The sequence below is a fragment of the Hemiscyllium ocellatum genome, chromosome 34 (genome assembly GCF_020745735.1).
Source record: "Hemiscyllium ocellatum isolate sHemOce1 chromosome 34, sHemOce1.pat.X.cur, whole genome shotgun sequence".
Lineage (NCBI taxonomy): Eukaryota > Metazoa > Chordata > Chondrichthyes > Orectolobiformes > Hemiscylliidae > Hemiscyllium > Hemiscyllium ocellatum.
In genome coordinates this window covers 25,958,001-25,976,169 of record NC_083434.1, presented here as the reverse complement: position 1 = coordinate 25,976,169, position 18,169 = coordinate 25,958,001, and the positions used below count along the sequence as shown (strand labels likewise).

Here is an 18,169-nt window from a genome sequence, read left to right as displayed (position 1 = left end):
TAAGAACAGATGCTCAGAAACCCATCAAATCTGTCTTGACTGCACCTGCAATCTCATGTGCTCTGTAGGGTGTTCCAGAGTTTACCTGTAAACCAATATTTACCTTATTACTTTTGGATGTTGGAGCACAAGCTGTGTCTGTGTGTGGTTGGTTTTACTTAAAATGTTATAAGTAAAACTTATCTTGTTTGCTTAAAGCAGTGGAATCTTGCAAATTCATCTTCTTAGTAAGTAATGGGGACGTCAAACATCATCTACTTTAAAAACAAGTTACTAACCCTAACAGAATGTAACAATTTTAAACAGTCTCTCCTGGGATCAGAACATGTGATGGGACTCATGGAGTATTGCAAATCCACAGAGAATATGTGCTAGAATTTGCTGACAATAAAGCTTAGATTTGCCCAGTGAATATTACTACATTTACTGAAAACCAAATGGGTGTCAGTTATGTCTTTTCTGGAGAAGGGAGATTTATACTAGAGTTATTTTCAAAATTAACCAAGGCCAGCTTAAAAACACATGCTGGAGTGGAATGTTGTAACAAGGAAGACAAAGAAGAGTATTGGTGCAATGACACAGCCTTACTTGACCCCAGTTCATAGACTACTGGGTCTGTTGTAGATCAACTGGTGATGTCTACTGGCTTTTGTGCAGCTGGTAGATATTGGTAACAAATTTCTGCAGGCAATCAAAAATTTGACAGGTTTGCTCCAATTTTCCCCCTTGATGCAGTGTTGTTCTCTGCACTTTCCCTTGAATGTATCTTGCTGTGAGGATCACATCCACTATGTCTCTTGATGAGTCAATGTAGTCTTCCTTTCAACAGGATCTGTTCAGCCAGCAGGAGGAAGATTTTACAATGTGATGGAAGTCATAGCAGGCCAATCAGTCTAATTTTCTTTAAGATGGTCACAATTGTGGCATCTCGGAGACCACCTGTCGTGCAACCCCCTCCCTTCCAGATGAGGTGATGTATATGAGCCAAAAAAGTGATTCTCCACTGTATTTTAGTATCTTGGCAGGGATTCCACCTATGTTGGCTGTCTTATCAGTCTTCCTTCCATCAAGGATGGTGCTGAGATGACAAGGAGTAACACGTTGTAGGATGTGGCTGAGGGCACTCATGCCACGTCAGCCAAGAAGAATCATAGTCTAGGAGATCCTTGAAGTGCTGCTTCCAATAGGCTCACTTACTTTGTCCTTAATGAGCACTACTCAAGTGGAGTCTCAAGTGGAGTATCTTTCAAATGGGCAGCTCTTTGCGTTCTTCAACCACAGATGGTCTTGATTGTGCTGAGGAATCTGATCATCATAGCTGTTGGTGTTTTGCTGTATTTCCTGTACTCTTTCAATTCACCATCTTTTCTTTAGGCCAAGGTTTTGTTGAACACCACCTTTTGTTTATATGCAGACCTAATTTCTTCCCATTTAGTATTGGTGAAGTTTCTAGTTGAGAAACACCCTGTACTTGTGATTTAGTAGTTCCTGATCATTCTTGTCAGGCTGGTCTTGATGTCGGAGTGCCAAACTGTGGTGCTGGAAAAGCACAGCCCATCAGGCAGCACTGAAAGTGGAGGAGAGCCAACGTTTTGAGTATAAGCTCTTCATCAGGAATGCCTGATGCCTATGGTTGAAACGTTGACTCTCCTGCTCCTCGGATGCTGCCGGACCATCTGTGCTTTTCCAGCACCACACTTTTTGACTCTGATCTCCAGCATCTGCAGTGCTCATTTCCTCCTGGTTCAGAAACAGTAAGTTTCTTTGGAAGCATCGCTTGAAAATTTCAAAAGGGAGACCAGGCACCATGAACATTGTGGTTCTTGTTCACTGACCATCACCAGACTACTCCAACTTGTCACTGAATCACAATATGCTGATGATACTCAAATGTGTACACAGAAACCAAGCTCCAAACTAGTATCAAGGCACTCACAGGGAACAAAGAATATGATTCTTTGGTAAATATTTAGAACTCCAAAGCTTCTTTACCAGCCTGTTCCCACTGCACAACACTGTTTAATTACCAGGATGAATGACAAATCACTGTAAAACACAGATGAATTTCCACACCTTTGGAGCCAGCTCTGAGTGTAGATGTAAACTGTGAAATTCAACATTTGCTAATCCAGTATTGTATCAGTCATACATTAGAAGAGAGAAAAGCAATCTTTGATCCAGATAAACTGTTGGACGAGACTTGATGGTTATGAGCATGTTTCTAAAGCACAACAATTGAAATTAAATCTTTCCTTTAAAGTTCAAAATGAGAAGTTTGTAGAATTTGCTAACGAGAAAGAAACATTGTAGGATTGGTAGTTTTGGAAATTGAAACTTGAATGAAGAATGAGCTCATGATAATAAGAGTTTTGGAATAGCATCACAAACACCTTGAAGTTAAGGCTTCTAAAATAAGGGAAATGGCAGTTCTGATAGAAGCAATGACAAAATCAGAAACAAAAACAGAAGTTGCTGGAAAGCTCAGCAGGTCTCGCAGCATCTGTGAAAAGAAATCAAAGTTAATGTTTCGATCCGGTGACCCTTCTGAGAAAGTTCTTTCAGTTTTTATATGATAAAATCAGAGTCAACTTGGGGACAGTGGCTATTACTTTATAAAAGGCTTTAGGGAGAAGGCAAAAGCTGGTCTAATTAATAAAAATGATAGCTGAGAAAATAAAAGTGATATAAACAAACCAGTATGTTTTCACATACTTAAGACAAGTCATGTAAAATAAAGCTGTTGGAAAAGGAAAGGAAATGTGAGTTAGAACAGTAGCAATCTTCCAGATGTGAGCATAAGAAGTACAGTTAATAAGTTTGCAGATGAAAACAAAATTGGAGATGTAGTAGATAGCAAAGAGGCTTACCTCAAATTACAACAGGATCTGGACCAGATGGGCCAATGGGCTGAGAAGTGCCAGATGGAGTTTAATTCAGATAAATGCGAGGTGCTGCATTTTGGGAAAGCAAATCTTAGCAGGACTTATACACTTAATGGTAAGGTCCTAGGGAGTGTTGCTGAAAAAGAGGCCTTGGAGTGCAGATTCATAGCTCCTTAAAAGTGGAGTTGCAGGTAGATAGGATAGTGAAGAAGGTGTTTGGTATGCTTTCCTTTATTGGTCAGAGTATTGGGTACAGAAGTTGGGAGTCATGTTGCGGCTGTACAGGACATTGGTTAGGCCACTGTTGGAATACTGCATGCAATTCTGGTCTCCTTCCTATCGGAAAGATGTTGTGAAACTTGAAAGGGTTCACAAAAGATTTACAAGGATGCTGCCAGGGTTGGAGGATTTGAGCTACAGGCAGAGGCTAAACAGGCTGGGGCTGGTTTCCCTGCAGCGTCAGAGGCTGAGAGGTGACCTTATAGAAGTTTACAAAATTATGAGAGGCATGGATAGGATAAATAGGCAAAGTCTTTTCCCTTGGTCAAGGAGTCCAGAACTACAGGGCATAAGTTTAGGGTGAGAGGGGAAAGATATAAAAGAGACCTAAGGGGCAACTTTTTCACGCAGAGGGTGGTACGTGTATGGAATGAGCTGCCAGACGAAGTCGTGAAGGCCGGAACATTTAAGAGGCATTTTATGAAAAGGAAGAGTTTGGAGGGATAGGGGCCGGGTGCTGGCAGGTGGGACTAGATTGGGTTGGGATATCTGCTCGGCACGGGCGGGTTGGACCGAAGGGTCTGTTTCCATGCTGTATATCTCTATGACTCTCACCATTCTCCCTCAGAATGTACTGGGCAAGAATGGGGATTCTTCTGTGCTGAAGTGAGTCAGATTGCTAGAGGTCATGGAGGCTTTGTTTCTAAGAAAGAAGTATACATGTAAGCCTCTAAAAAGAAAAATAAACAATTAATATTTTGCAACAGTGGAGCAGTTCAGTCATTGAGAGTGGCTGATATGATGTGTGATCCAGATGGTTTGATGGGAGTTGTATTAAAAGAAGAGTAGGCAGGGTATTTACCCATTTATTCTAAGTAAATGAAGAGATTGCAGGAATTCTGCCTCATTAATTTACTGAAGAATAGACTTTGTAATAAGTAATGTTTTGACCAGCATAGATGGCAACCATGGTGAAGTCCATGTCACACAGCGTTTCCTTGACCATGTTGACCTTGCCAATTTCCACAAAATTACTGAAATCAAACATAAAAAAAGGTCAAGAAACAATTATAAATATTGCACCCAAGTATAATTTGTATTTATTTTAAATAAGGATGAGATAGGTGATATGGAAAAACTAGCAGCAAGAGTACAACTTTAAGTTTGGTGGAACAGTTTCAGGAGGAAAGATTGAAGCACTAGTTATTGAGGCAGTCTATGTTTGAATGGAACTTGAGGGTGTTGCAAGGTGAGATCTTCAGAATTGAGGAGTTGGAATCTCTTGTGAAGGAGGCAAAGTCTTAATGCGATTTGGTGACTCACTGTTATTAATATCTGGATGGGTTGCTGGGAAATCCACGGGACCTGTCTTGACAGCATCAGCTACTTGATATGCTCTGTCAGGTGTACAAGTTTATCCGTTAACCCAAACTTACTACATACTCCAACATCCAGATGGTAGATTGTATAACAAAGTTAGACAAGTAAAACAGTTTAGCTTATTTGTTCAAAACCAGGAAATCTTGTGGTGTTATCCCTGAAAAGCTGGAATCTCAAATGCTGGCTTAAGGTTCACAATACTGAACCCACCTCGTCCTATCTCGACTCCATTCTCTCCCCCTTGGTTCAGCCACTGACCACCTACATCCGTGACACCAACCACACCCTCCATCTCTTCAGGAACTTCCAGTTCCCCAGCTCCCAGCACTTTATCTTCACTATGGATGTGCAGTCCTTATACACATCCCTATCCCAAAAGGATGGCCTTCCATGCCCTCCACTTCCTTCTCTCCAACAGACTTAGCCGGGAGGGCCACAGTTACACCTGCCTCTTTGTCGGCTACATTGAACAATGCTTTTTCAGTATCTATACAGGCACTGTGTTCCAACTCTTCTGCTGTTACATCGATGACTGCATCGGTGCAGCGTCCTGCACACAGGCTGAACCGAAGCAGTTCATCGACTTTGCCCACAACTCACACCCCGCCCTCATATTCACTTAGTCCATCTCAGACACTTCCCTCACCACTTCCATCTCCGGTGACAGTCTCTAGACGGATGTTTACTACAAACCCACAGACTCTCACAACTACCTTGATTGCACTTCCTCCCACCCAGTATGCTGTAAGAACTCCATCCTGTTCTCTCAATTCCTTTACCTCCACCACATCTGCGAGATCAAGGAGACATTCCACTCTCAAGCATCCAGATGTCTACCTATTTTGAACAACATGCTTTTTCCCCCTCTGTCATCCAATGTAGCATCTCCATTTCCCATTCCACTGCTCTGAAGCACACCCCCTCAAATGCAACAAAGATGGAGTCCCCCCGTCTTCACCTACCACCCCACTAGTCTCTGCACCCAACGTTATCCTTAAACACTTCCACCAAATCCATCTAGGCCCCACCACCAAGAACATCTTCCCCTCCCCACCCCTCTTTGCCTTCTGCAAGGACTGTTCCCTTCGACAGTCCTTAGTTTGTACTACGCTCCCCACCAATCCCCCTGAACCCCTAGGTACCCACCCCCGCAACCAGAAAAGGTGCAAAACCTGCCAATACACTAGCCCACTCACCTTCTTCCAGGGCCCCAAACAGTCCTTCCAGGTGAGATAGAGGTTCACCTACCTCTCTTCCAATCTAGTTTACTGCATCAGGTGTTCCTGGTGTGGTCTTCTCTACTTGGGGGAAACTGAACGTAAACTTAGGGAATGGTTCGCCAAGCATCTCAGCCAGGCCGCTAGGGGCTTACCAGACCTCCCAGTCACCGACCATTGTAATTCCCCTTCCCACTCCCTTTCTTACATGACCATCTTTGGCCTCCTCCATTGCCACAACAAACCAAATCCCAACTTTGAGGAATAACACCTCATCTTCTGCCTCGAAAGCCTACAGCCTGGAGGACTCAACATTGAGTTCTCCAATTTCAAATAACCTTACTTCCCTTTCCCTAACTGCCTTCCCAGCCCCACCCTTCCACTCCTCCCAGCCACCAACCTGATTTATTCCTCCCATTGACCAACCAGGTCGCACCCTCTGGCTACCTTCAGCTATTCCCACTTCACCACCCTGCCCCCACCACCTCCTTTATCTGCAGCTCCCCTTACCCCAGCCCCAGTGCTGAAGAAAGGTTACATCCAAAATGTCAACTTCTCCACTTCCTGACGTTGCTTGGCTTGCTGTGTTCTTCCATCGTCCTGCTTGTCTACTTATGATTCACAATATAGCAGTCATTATAGATATCTACATTGGGTGAGACTTGTACTTCTAAAATTATATTTGCACTAGAGACTTTCAAAATAAAGATAATCTTATCAATTTAGCATTAATGCCACTGGTACAATTACACTATATATGTTATTTTTATTTTCACACATTCAGCACACAAGATCACATTTTTCATACATACTCACATATATGATCATACAATTGGTTCAGCCACACCTGGAGTATTGTGTACAGTTCTGGTCACTGCACTACAGGAAGAATGTGATTACATGTGCAGGGGACAGAGGAGATTCACCAGGATGATATTGTCTGGGGTGGAGCAGTTTAACCATGAAAAGGCTTTTGGATAAGCTCTCACTGTTTTCTTTCATGCAGAGAAGGCCAAGAGAGGTGTTCAAGATTATAAGGGGCATGTACAGAGTAGATAGAAAGCAGCTGCTTCCCTCAGTTGAAGGGTTAATAACACAAAGGTATAATTTTAAAAATGTGAAAGCCAAGGAAGCATTGAGGAGATTTGAGGGTTTTTGTGCATCCAAAGAGTGGTGGGAATGCACTGCCTGGGAGGGGACCTGAGACAGTTAATCTCACAATCTAAAAAGTGCTTGGATAAGCGCTTGGAAGTATCATAACATTCAATAATTTGGCCCTGGTGCTGCAACAAGTAGGACTATTGTAGATTTAGTGTACATTTGGCAGTACAGACTCAATGAGCAAAAATGCCTCTTCTGAACTGTATAATCTTATCATTTCTTTAGTGAAATTATGTAGTTTTACATAGTGACAAATAAGCAAATATTTTAAACTATAATAGATAGTTCAGGCTATTTATTTGACAAGCTATTTGGTTTCAAATTTTCACAAGAACAAATCCCCATATAATTAGATTAATTCCCTACTGTGTGGAAACAGGCCTTTCGGCCCAACACGTCCACCCAGACCCTCCAAAGAATAACCCACCTATACCCATTCCCTCTGACTAATGCACCTAACACACGGGTAATTTAGCATTGCCAATTCACCTGACCTGCACATTTTTGGACTGTGGGAGGAAACTGGAGCACCCGGAGGAAACCCACGCAGACACAGGGAGAACGTGCAAACTCCACACAGTCACCCGAGGCTGGAATCGAACCCAGGTCCCTGGCGCTGAGAGGCAGCAGTGCTAACCACTGCTTTTGTACAGTTTATACTTCAGATAAAGGTGTATCATTTCTGCATATTACTGCAAGGTTTGACTAATTTCATACATTACGAATGAAATTCAAAACCATAGATAATACATTGTAAGAGGAGTAACTGCAGTTAACTTAACAGACAATAATGGTAGTATACTGCCGAACCAAGAGACTTTTTGTTAGAACTATATTTAACTGAGGAAGGATTGACCCCAGCAGAGAAGCAAAACTTGAACTCTTCAAATCACAAAAAGTTGCGTTTGAGTCGGGACCTTAAAACAGGAAAGAAAAGCATCAAGTGAAAGAGAAAATTTAACTAAGTATTTTTATGTAAATACAGATCAAGTGATTTTGCATATAAACTAATAAAAGGCAATTTCAGAACTGATACCCTGATGCAATTCTTCATAAGAAGTGATTTTACACCTGGAATACAGTCTTTTAGGTTGGCTGGTAAAGACTATAGCGCTGAAACCATTAAAAAAGCCATTAAACACAATTATAAAGCAAAACACTGCAGATGTTGAACATGAAATGAAAACAAAGTGCTGGAAATACTCTACAGATCTGGCAGCATCCACAGAGAAAGAGACACTCAAGTTAAATGTAGAGTTAAATAAGTCAGTCAACTTGAAATGTGAACAGTTTCTCTCTCCATAGAAGCTATCAGATCTAATAATATTTCCACCACTTTATACTTAACTGAATTAAAAACAATGGAGGGAGAGAGTGGGGGGAGTTGAGAAAATGAGGAGAAAGTAACAGTATACTTGTGTAAAAGCAAGAGCAACTGGATAAAATTATCTTCCTCTTCTGTAATTGTTCTCATTAGGTAAATCTGCAGTACCACAAAGAACATGCAGCGCCAAATCAAATCTCACTTTTCCAATAAAATCAAGGATGGGCTTGAGGAAAATTACTGAAGAATAAAATTATTCCTTATGCACCACAGGCACAAACTGAACCAAGGCTAATTTTAACTTAGCTTATACCTAGGTGGTGCTGCTCGCGGTCGGAGTTACTGGAGATTGAGCTGAGGTTTGAGGAAGGTCGGGAACCAACACGTTCTGTCTGAGCCTCATGCAAGTCCTGCAGCAACTTGGTGGTCTCATCCAGATTTCTCTGGTTATCATCATGATCAGGTTCCTTCTTCACTACTTTCCCTAAAAAGGTGACACATTTTTAATTAAGGTGCAGTTTAGGTAGCTTAGGAAACTGGACAAACTTTTAAGGGTCTGGGTACGTAAACTGGGTACAAATTAAACAGATACATTCTGCATGTTAAAAAACTGTCAATTTTCTGGGGCAAGGTAAGTTCATGATGTGACATAAAAGACTTCATTCAGCTACAGTTGTGATTAAGCACACTACATGTCTAATACAAGTAAACCTCCATTTATTCTGACCCAACAATCTTAGCTCCTCAAGGATGTCTCCTAATGCATCACTGATTTCAAACCAGTCATCCTCTGGTTTTAGGATAAGGATGCTCATATAGCACTCAATTAGTGCTTTTTGTACTTGGTAGAAACTGAACTGACAACATACAGACTAACTTCAATTTTAAACTTGGATTCCAGAGTTGAAAGAAGAGTCTGCTACCCTTTTGCATTACTCAATTCCAATCATGGCAACATAGCAATGAGTGAATTTTAGCAGTCGATGAGTTGGATGCATGATTCCTGTTTGCTAATATTTCAGTGCATTTCATGATGCTTTTCTAAAGCATCTCAGATGGAAAATCTAAGAACATCCAAACTACAGACATAATCAATTAAAATTATTTATGCAAATGACCTGCAGTAGTGTGATATACAGAGGAACCTCGATTATCTGAATACCAATTATCCGGAAATCGGATTATCCAAAAGGAGATCTCGAGGTTCCGACAGAAACATTATATCAAAGGCGTCTGATCGTATCTTTTGTTTACAGTGATTATAAGTGCTGCCGAGAACAATCCTGGAGTGATGGGAAAACAGGCACTTTCTAAATGACTCACCTCCCACGTCTGCGCCTCCACCCCCCCCAAAAGGTAGTAGAAGAGTAGAAGTATCAGCAGTGTTGTTGGGGGTATCCAATCCAGCTACACTGGAGAAGGGGGGGGGGGGGGATGCGAGGGTGGGTGGGCGGACGGCAGTATTGGATGGTGGGGGTGGGGAGAGCAGACGGCAGTTTGGGAGGCAGGCAGGTGGAGGAGGGTGTTGGACAGGGTTGGGAGTGAAAGGGGGGCGTTGTGCGGAGGATGGCATTGGACAGGGTTGGGAGTGAAAGGGGGGCGTTGTGCGGAGGATGGCATTGGACAGGGTTGGGGGCAGACGGGGGGGCGATGTTGGATAGGGATTGGGGGGTTGGGCAGAGGATGGTGTTGCTCGGGGATTAGGGAAAGTGGATGGAGGATGGTGTTGGATGGGAATTCGGGGGCGGGCGGAGGGTGGTGTTGGACGGATATTGGGGAGCACGGGCGGAGGATGGTGTTGGGAGGGCGGGCGGAGGATGGTGTTGGACGGGGGTGGCGGTGTTGGACGGGGATTGGGGGAGCGGGTGGAGGATGTGTTGGATGGGGTTGGGGGATGAACGGGAGGGAGGTGGTGTGGACGGGGATGTGGAGCGTGGACGGAGGAGGGTGTTGGATGGAGATTGGGGGAGCGGACGGCGGATGGTGCTGGACGGGGATGGGGGAGGGGCGGAGGATGGTATTGGACGGGGGGGGGCGGTGTTGGATGGGGATGGGGGGGGTGGGATGGTGGGGCGGGGGGGAGGATGGAATTGGACCGAGATTGGGGGGTGGACAGAGGATGGTGTTGGACGGAGATTGGGGGCGCGGGCAGACGAAGGATCGTGTTGGATGGGGGAGGGGGGGGGGGGGGGTTGGATTAGGATGGGGGAGCGGGCGGCGGATGGTGCTGGACAGGGATGGGGAGGGGCGGAGGATGGTATTGGATGGGAGGGGTGGTGTTGGATTGGGATCGGGGGGGCGGGCGGAGGATGGTGCTGGACGGAGATTGGGGGCAGGCGGAGGATGGTGTTGGATGGGGTTGGGGGCGGACGGGGGGGCGCTGTTGGATTGGGATTGGGGGGTCGGGCGGAGGTTGGTGTTGGACGGGGTTTAGGGGGGCGGACGGGAGGTGGTGTTGGATTGGGATGGGGGGGGGCGGGCGGAGGTTGGTGTTGGCCGGGGATTGGGGGCGGGGCGGGCGGAAGATGATGTTGGACGGGGATAGGGGGTGGAAGGAGGATGGTGTAGTACAGGGATTGGGCGGACGCGAGTGGAGGATAGTGTTGGACAGGGATTGGGGGCGGGCGGAGAATGGTATTGGACGGGGATTGTGGGGGCGAGCGGAGGATGGCGTTGGACGGAGATGGGGGGGTGGACGGAGGATGGTGTTGGATGGGGATTGGGAGGCAGGCGGAGGATGGTGTTGGACGGGGATGGAGGGGGCGGGCGGAGGATGGTGTTGGACGGGGTTGGGGGCGGTGTTGGATTGGGCTTGGGGGTGCGGGCGGAGGATGGTGTTGGAGGGGGATTGGGGGGCGGGTGGAGGATGGTGTTGGACAGGGATTGGGGGGGCGGGTGGAGGATGGTGTTGGACGGGGACTGGGGGTCGGGCAGCGGATGGTGCTGGCCGTGGTTGGGGGTGAATGTGGGGGCGGTGTTGGATGGGGATTGGGGCGGGGGGCAGGTGGAGGATGGTGTTGGACGGAGATTGGGGGCGCGGACGGAGGATGGCGTTACACGGGGTTGCGGACGGACGGGACGGGGGTGGGGGGGCGGTCGGTGTTGGACGGGATTTAGAGGCCGGCAGAGGCTCACGCACACTGTGCTGCTGCCTCGACTGAACAGGGAGCAGACTTAACAGAAAACCCAGAGCCCCAGAGGAAACACATTGAATCGATTAACCGAATAATCAATTATCCAAATGGGATAGTGCTCGCCTATCTCGTTCAGATAATCGAGCTTCCCCTCGACTGTTCACTCAACTGTTAAAGGATATGCGGATACAAATGATACGAAGAAAACGAAAAAAAAGAAAAATTCATTCGAGGATTTTAAAATTCTTTAGATGAAAGTGAAGTCTTCAAGAAACACTGGAGGTCTCAGCAATATACATAAAAGTTATCAGTGTTTCAAGAAACCACAAAAAGGTAAAGAATTGCATTTAAATAGCTCCTTTCACAACCTCAGTATGTTGCAATGGGCTTTACAAGGATGGAAGTACTGCTGTATGAAGCTGCAGTCAATTTGAGTGCAGTAAATTCTGACAAGCAACATTTGATAATACCTGATCAGTGTTTAATGATGTGGACTGAGCAAAGTATCAGCCAGAACACCAAGAACAATTTGCTTGCTCTTCAAATGTTGTTGGTTCGTATACATTCACCTGACAGCACAGACATGATAAAGGGCAAGTACTCTTTCTATACTAGAGTGTTGCCAATATTGGTGTTTTCAAGACACTGAAGTGGAACTTGAGCCCACAGCTTTCTGATTCAGGGAAGTGACATTATCTACTCAGCTACAACTGACAGTGCAGGCATCAACTATTTCTTCAGCAATCTTCACTGTTTTGTTTCATTTGATGTATTTTTCCTTTTAAGAAAACAGTGTTTGCATACAAGGAACTATCGAGCACACGCAAACATCACAAAGTCATGGTTTTGTTCAGTACGACATTACTGATGGTACAGATAGATTACATTCTCAACTTTCATTCTCAACAGCCACCATCCATTTTTCTGACCACAAGACAACTTGGAGTGGTAGATTAGGAATAAAATAGCTGCAAATCTTGAAGTTTGGAACTGAAACATACTTTTGAGTATGGCAGTTTCAGCTGTGACTCTCAAAAGGAATCAGAAAACCAACAGAGAAAAAATATGCATTCTGCACTGGCACCAGTGTCTAAACAACTACTACAAAAGGGTAACTTATGTTTAACAGCTAAGCATCACAAGAACACTCCAGATATCAACTGGCATTTAGTTATATACATAGGTTACAAACTTAAAAGTGCATGAAGACAAATTCCAGAAAATGCAAAGCAAGTATGGTAAACTCAACTCTATGTGGTCAGCAATGATTTTTAGCTAAGTATTTCTCTTAAAGCAAAAATTTTGGAATTGATTGCATACAAGTATCTGTTAAGATAAACGTACACCTATCCAGTTGAAGGCTTTTAATAAATAGACTGAAGAGAGACCATGTACAAAGTGCAACTCACCTAGTGAGTTCAATAAAGAAATATCCAAGGAGACATCAGAATAAGACTTTACAGGGATGAAATCCAAGCCAGTCCGGTTGTCACCTGCACTACCATTTGCCCCTCCGGCCTGTAGTAATTAAAGTATCACAAAGTTTTGTTTTTAAACTACAAAGTTTAACCATAAAACACAGCTTAGAGTTATAATCCTGTAATGTCTCTCAAAAACGTGCTGCTTCCTCAATATGCAGTGAAGCAAAAGTTTTGAATACATTTAAGACAGATGTTGATAGATTCTTGGTGAACAAGGGGGTGAAAAGTTATTAGGGATAGAAAGAAATGCACTCTTGCACCAAACTCATATGTTCATAATAATTGTCTCAGGTTGTGGACACATGGCATTTCACACTTCAGTAATGGTTTTACGCAGACATTATAGGTGTGAACTTCTTGGTACAGGTAGATCAATTCACAATTCAAGTATTTGAAAATCTAATCAAACGATGGGTAAGATTAGAACTGTTTTGTTAATATGTTTCCATTCAAATAGAGTCAGAGTCACACAGCATGAAAACAGACCCATCAGTCCAACTCATCCATGCCAACCAAGTTTCCCAAATTAAAGCAGTCCCACTAGCCTGCATTTGGCCCAAATCCCTCTAAACCTTTCCTATTCATATACCTATCCAAATGTCTTTTAAATGCTGTACCTGTACCTGCATTTACCATTCCTGCGGCAGTTCACTCCACATACAAGCAAACTCTGTGGAAACGTTGCCCCTCAGGTTCCTTTTAAATCGTTCTCCTCTCACCTTAAAAAAATGCCTTCTAGTTTTGATCTCACCCACCATATGGGAAAGACTTTTGCTATTCACCTGATCTGTATCCAGCATAACCTTGTAATTCATATCACCCCCAGTCCTAGCAACATCCTGGTAAATGTTTTCTGAACTTTCTCCAATTTAATAATATCCTTCCTATAACAGGACAACCAGAAATGTATACAGTACTTCAAACGTCAATCTTAAAATATTACATTTATTTCTACTTAATGCTTTTTGTCCATTAATCGTCCTCATTTCTTAAAACAGCAGAATTAAGTATGTTATCTTCTAATCACTGAAAACTATTCTAGAATCCCATGATTTTCTGGAAGATCAAACCAAATGCACCCTACTCTCCAGCTATACCTTTTAAAATACAAGGACTCCTTGTCCAAAAACTGCCACTACTTAATTCCATTTATGGCCCATCCTTTAAATGCCTTTGCAGTCACTGACTTGCTTGGCCATTTTGGCTTAAGATATTGATTTAAAGTCTACAGAGAAGCAGGGAAACTTGCACAACTTCCTGACTTCCAGATTTAAATGCACTTTTGTGGTTGCTGAAAGTTGCTGTGCAATTTAAAGTTCAAACAGCGAGTGCTGACAGCCGTCTCGTTATTTTTATCACATGTCTGGGTGTAGTGTTCCATTTTTCTTGACAGATGCTGTAGGGAAAAAAATTGAAAAGTGATTTTTCTGTTCATGATGTAAAATAGGGATATTTTTGGACAGCAGGAACATTATGGGCACGGTGGTTAATACAGCTGCCTCAAAAGCACCAGGAACCCAGGTTCGATTCCAGCCTAGAGTGACTATCTGTTCAGAATTTGCATGTTCCCTGCATGTCTGCATAGGTTTCTTCCAGGTGCTCTGTTTTACTCCCACAGTCCAAAGATGTGCACGGATTGTCTGTAGTGTCCAGGGATGTGCTCTGTATTATCGTTGAATCATCCTGCTTGTTGCGTGCATATTGAAATGATATGACCTCAGACTCAAAACCTCCTCAACAATTCAATCAATTAGACAACAGCACATAATGAAAAAGAATCTAACTCAAAAGATGATAAACATCTGCTGCGCACATCGGATGGAATTTAATCCAGGGGACAGGGGTCTTGTCTGGCAGAAAGTGTGCCAACAATTGTCCCACAGTACCTTCTTTTGAAAAAAAGCCTGCCATTTTAAGTGGTAATGACCAATGTTTTTCACTATTTTCACTGCTGTCACTGCCACAAGGGAGAAGCAGAGGGACAGACCCAGGATCAGCAAGTCAGGTAGGCCACAACTGCCAGAGTATTAGAAAGAGATTGTAGTATGGGATTGGAAGAATGGACTGGGGTGGATGTTGGCTCCCTTTCCCAATCCAGATATTAGATATCTCAAATCAGCCACCCTATACCCAACAACAAGGGGCCCCTGCAGAACCCTACATTTGGTTTGAATTCCCTGCCAGCAGTTTTGAAAATTGAGGCTTTTAAGGGGACATCAAACCCACAAACTCATCTTTGCGCAGATTTTGTCAATAAAATTGTGTATCAAAAGACACACCATTCAAATACTCAAGAGGATACAAAACTTAGTAGAATTTGTAAAACTTTAATGCTGTCCATCTTGTAAAACTTCTTTAAGCTACATCAAGCTCTTCTTGCTCCAAATCCTTCCATTCTCGATCCTTTATGTTACAAGTATTTCCATTTTAGCTCTAACACCTCTGGTGGACTTGTAGCATTTGCTGAAGGTACAAATATTTTACCGTTTCCTCTTAGTCAAATAATTTAGAAGAACTTACTTTTTATACTGATATCAAGTTAGTGGTGTACCAGGGAGATTTGTTGCATTGCTATTTAATCTTCCAATGCCAGCATTAAGCAGGTGACATTGACCATGATCTGGTGTCTGACCAACACCAACCACAATATTTCATGTTATTATCAAGTGTAAAATCAAAGGCCAAAGAACCAAACATCCCTCTTTGGTCTCAAACCAAACACAAGTCTCTCAGTGATACAAAAACTACCACACCGCAGGTGTCATTTTGGTTTGAATACTCAATAGCTTAACTTCTAAAAAGCCTTTTAAAGGTAATTCAATGGTTTTCTCCACTCCAGTGCTTCTCTGGGTTTCTAGATTATAACTTAACCATACGTTCTGCAGCAGCAAGGTGAAAGCTGAAAATGTCATGATAAATCACTCAGTCAGACTGATTCATCAACAGGAAAATTAACTTCCTTATTCTTTTCCACCTACTTGTGCAGTATTCTGAGCACTTTTCACCCATAGCTGCAGGATGCACCTCTGCTGATTGCCTCACAGAGCCTCAAAACGTTCCAACTGCAGCCCCAGACTTTCCATGAAAAATGAGGCTTTGTAGAGGAATATGAAAAATCCCAGATAAATGTGAGGTAACATTCAAAAGGTTATGATCATTTGAATTGTATTAAATTATAATATGATCTTTATTCACATTACTGTTTGGGAGATTGTTGTGCATAAGTTGGATTCATACTTCTTATAATATGACTTATACTTCAAAAATGTTTTTCATTGGTTGTATTTCATGTTGAGATATCCTGAAGTTGCAAAAAGTACTATACACTTGTATGCATTACACTTTTAACATAACCTCAGAACAGTTAGATCATCTCACCATTAATGGTTTAGATGCTTCTGAACAGGCAGGCTGCAGTTTAGGTTCCTCTTTAATGAAAATTGCTGGAGCCTACAACAAAGCAAGGAGTGGTTAAGATGATGGCAGAGGTAGAAGAGATAAATATATGATGTAGCTGAATCAGAAAATACAGCAATATACAAAAAAAATGTTCTGTTTGAACATCAAACTTTAATGAAGAGAAATCTAAAATTTGTTTATAGATTAGAACTAACTATAACAAAAGGTACAGGTCACTAAACTAGCAAGCATTTTCATAAATTTCTGTCATTCCAAAGCTCTCACATTACAATAGTTTATGCCAAAGAAATTCTATGTCATAAACACAATTTTTAGTTCTTTCTAGATATGTCAGTAATCCCATAGTTTATCCCTTAACTCTTACATGCAATTCTCACTTACTCAATTGTTTAATAATTGCACAAATTAAGACACACCACAGCTCCCCAGTCCAGGTGTTATTAAAGCTCTCTTTTCATAGGCTAAGAGGTGTTCAAAATCATGAATGGTCTAGACACAGCAGATACAAAAAAACTGGCTCCATTGGTGGAGATGTAGAGAACCAGAGAGCACAAAAGCAGCAATGGAAAAACCAGGAATAATTTATTTCTTTTTTAAGGAATGTTGGGGTTAGGAACTGAAGTATACTTTGGGTATGGCAGTTGCAACTGCGACTCTCAAAGGGAATCAGAAAAACAACAAGAGAAAACTAGTTTGTGGGATCATAAAGGAAAGTGCAGGGAGTGCCACTAACTGTAATACTCTCACAAGAGAGCTGTCATGGACCTAATGGGGCAAAAGGCCTCCTCCTTTCTACAGTGATTCCACATATTTTTATTTGCATATTCTACATTAATTTCACATATTCAAACGAGTAAACAATATGAATGAATGCAAAAAAAATGATGGGACATTAAAAAGATCAGTTGGTTCATCCGCCCTACCTCCTACAGTTATGGTGCAATATGAACAACATCTTGACTCAATTCACATATTCTCTTTCAACCTCAACCTCCTGGAAGAGATTTTAAAAAATGCACCAGAAAAATACACTCAGCCAATTCAGACAGGGTGAAAGCCTCACTGAAATCACAAAATGTGCTCAAACATTCCAGACCAGTGTCCATGAGACAGATTTCCTATACTTCACTTACCTATTGCATGTCAACAAATTTTTCATTTAAAAAAAAGTTGTATGTGGGATTTGGGTATAGCAGGCATTAACTGTCCAACCACTGCAATCCCTGGGATGTAGGGACACCACATGTTTATTGGGAATGGAGCTCCAGATAACATTTATTGTATATTGCTCCTACTTACCTAATGCTTTTTAGATATTATCCCTAATGGTAGGTTCAGTACTTGTTTTTTTAGTGAAATATGCACTGAGCACCCATTCTCTGTGGCATACTTCTTTATCAGATTAGAAGAGTCCCATAAAGGCAAAAATGAGGACTGCAGATGCTGAAGATCAGAGTCTAGATTAGAGTGCTGCTGGAAAAGCACAGCAGGTCAGGCAGCATCCAAGGAGCAGGAAAATCGACGTTTCGGGCAAAACGTTCCTGATGAAGGACTTTTGCCCGAAACGTCGATTTTCCTGCTCCTCGGATGCTGCCTGACCTGCTGTGCTTTTCCAGCACCACTCTAATCAAGAGTCCCATAAAGCCTACCAATTAGAAAGAAAGCCAAAAACCTTACAAGGGGCATTTCTATGCTCTGGTATTTGTGATTTTAAAGTCTCTGATCAGTGATTTTAAAGTCTCTGAATACAATTTACCCCATACACAGCCAAGAACAGACCCTATAAAATTGCAATAAGTTGAATTTCCCAAGCTTGTTCATAAGATTCATGCTGAACAGAGGTTCACTATCGGCAAGGGAGCCCTTTGTAACCTGATTTATCTACTCATGTGCTTTATGTTAAAAAAAATCAAAACAGTCATCCAGGAAAATTGTGAAAATATGTTTATTC

At 42.7% G+C, this 18,169-nt stretch overlaps 1 protein-coding gene across 5 annotated transcripts in view; it reads right to left on the bottom strand.

Annotated features, from left to right (window-relative positions):
* Nucleotides 1–18,169, bottom strand: part of brd9 (bromodomain containing 9) — a 69,083-nt gene that overhangs the window by 12,921 nt on the left and 37,993 nt on the right. For 3 of the 5 annotated variants that reach the window (XM_060850052.1, XM_060850053.1, XM_060850054.1), the window contains exons 14-16: nucleotides 16,177–16,248; nucleotides 12,727–12,835; nucleotides 8,497–8,667 (exon numbers count right to left, since the gene is read on the bottom strand). In XM_060850052.1, the coding sequence (XP_060706035.1) occupies nucleotides 8,497–8,667; nucleotides 12,727–12,835; nucleotides 16,177–16,248 (352 nt within the window). The remainder of the gene's footprint in view (nucleotides 1–8,496; nucleotides 8,668–12,726; nucleotides 12,836–16,176; nucleotides 16,249–18,169) is intronic. The other 2 variants (XM_060850055.1, XM_060850056.1) reach the window with 2 other exon arrangements.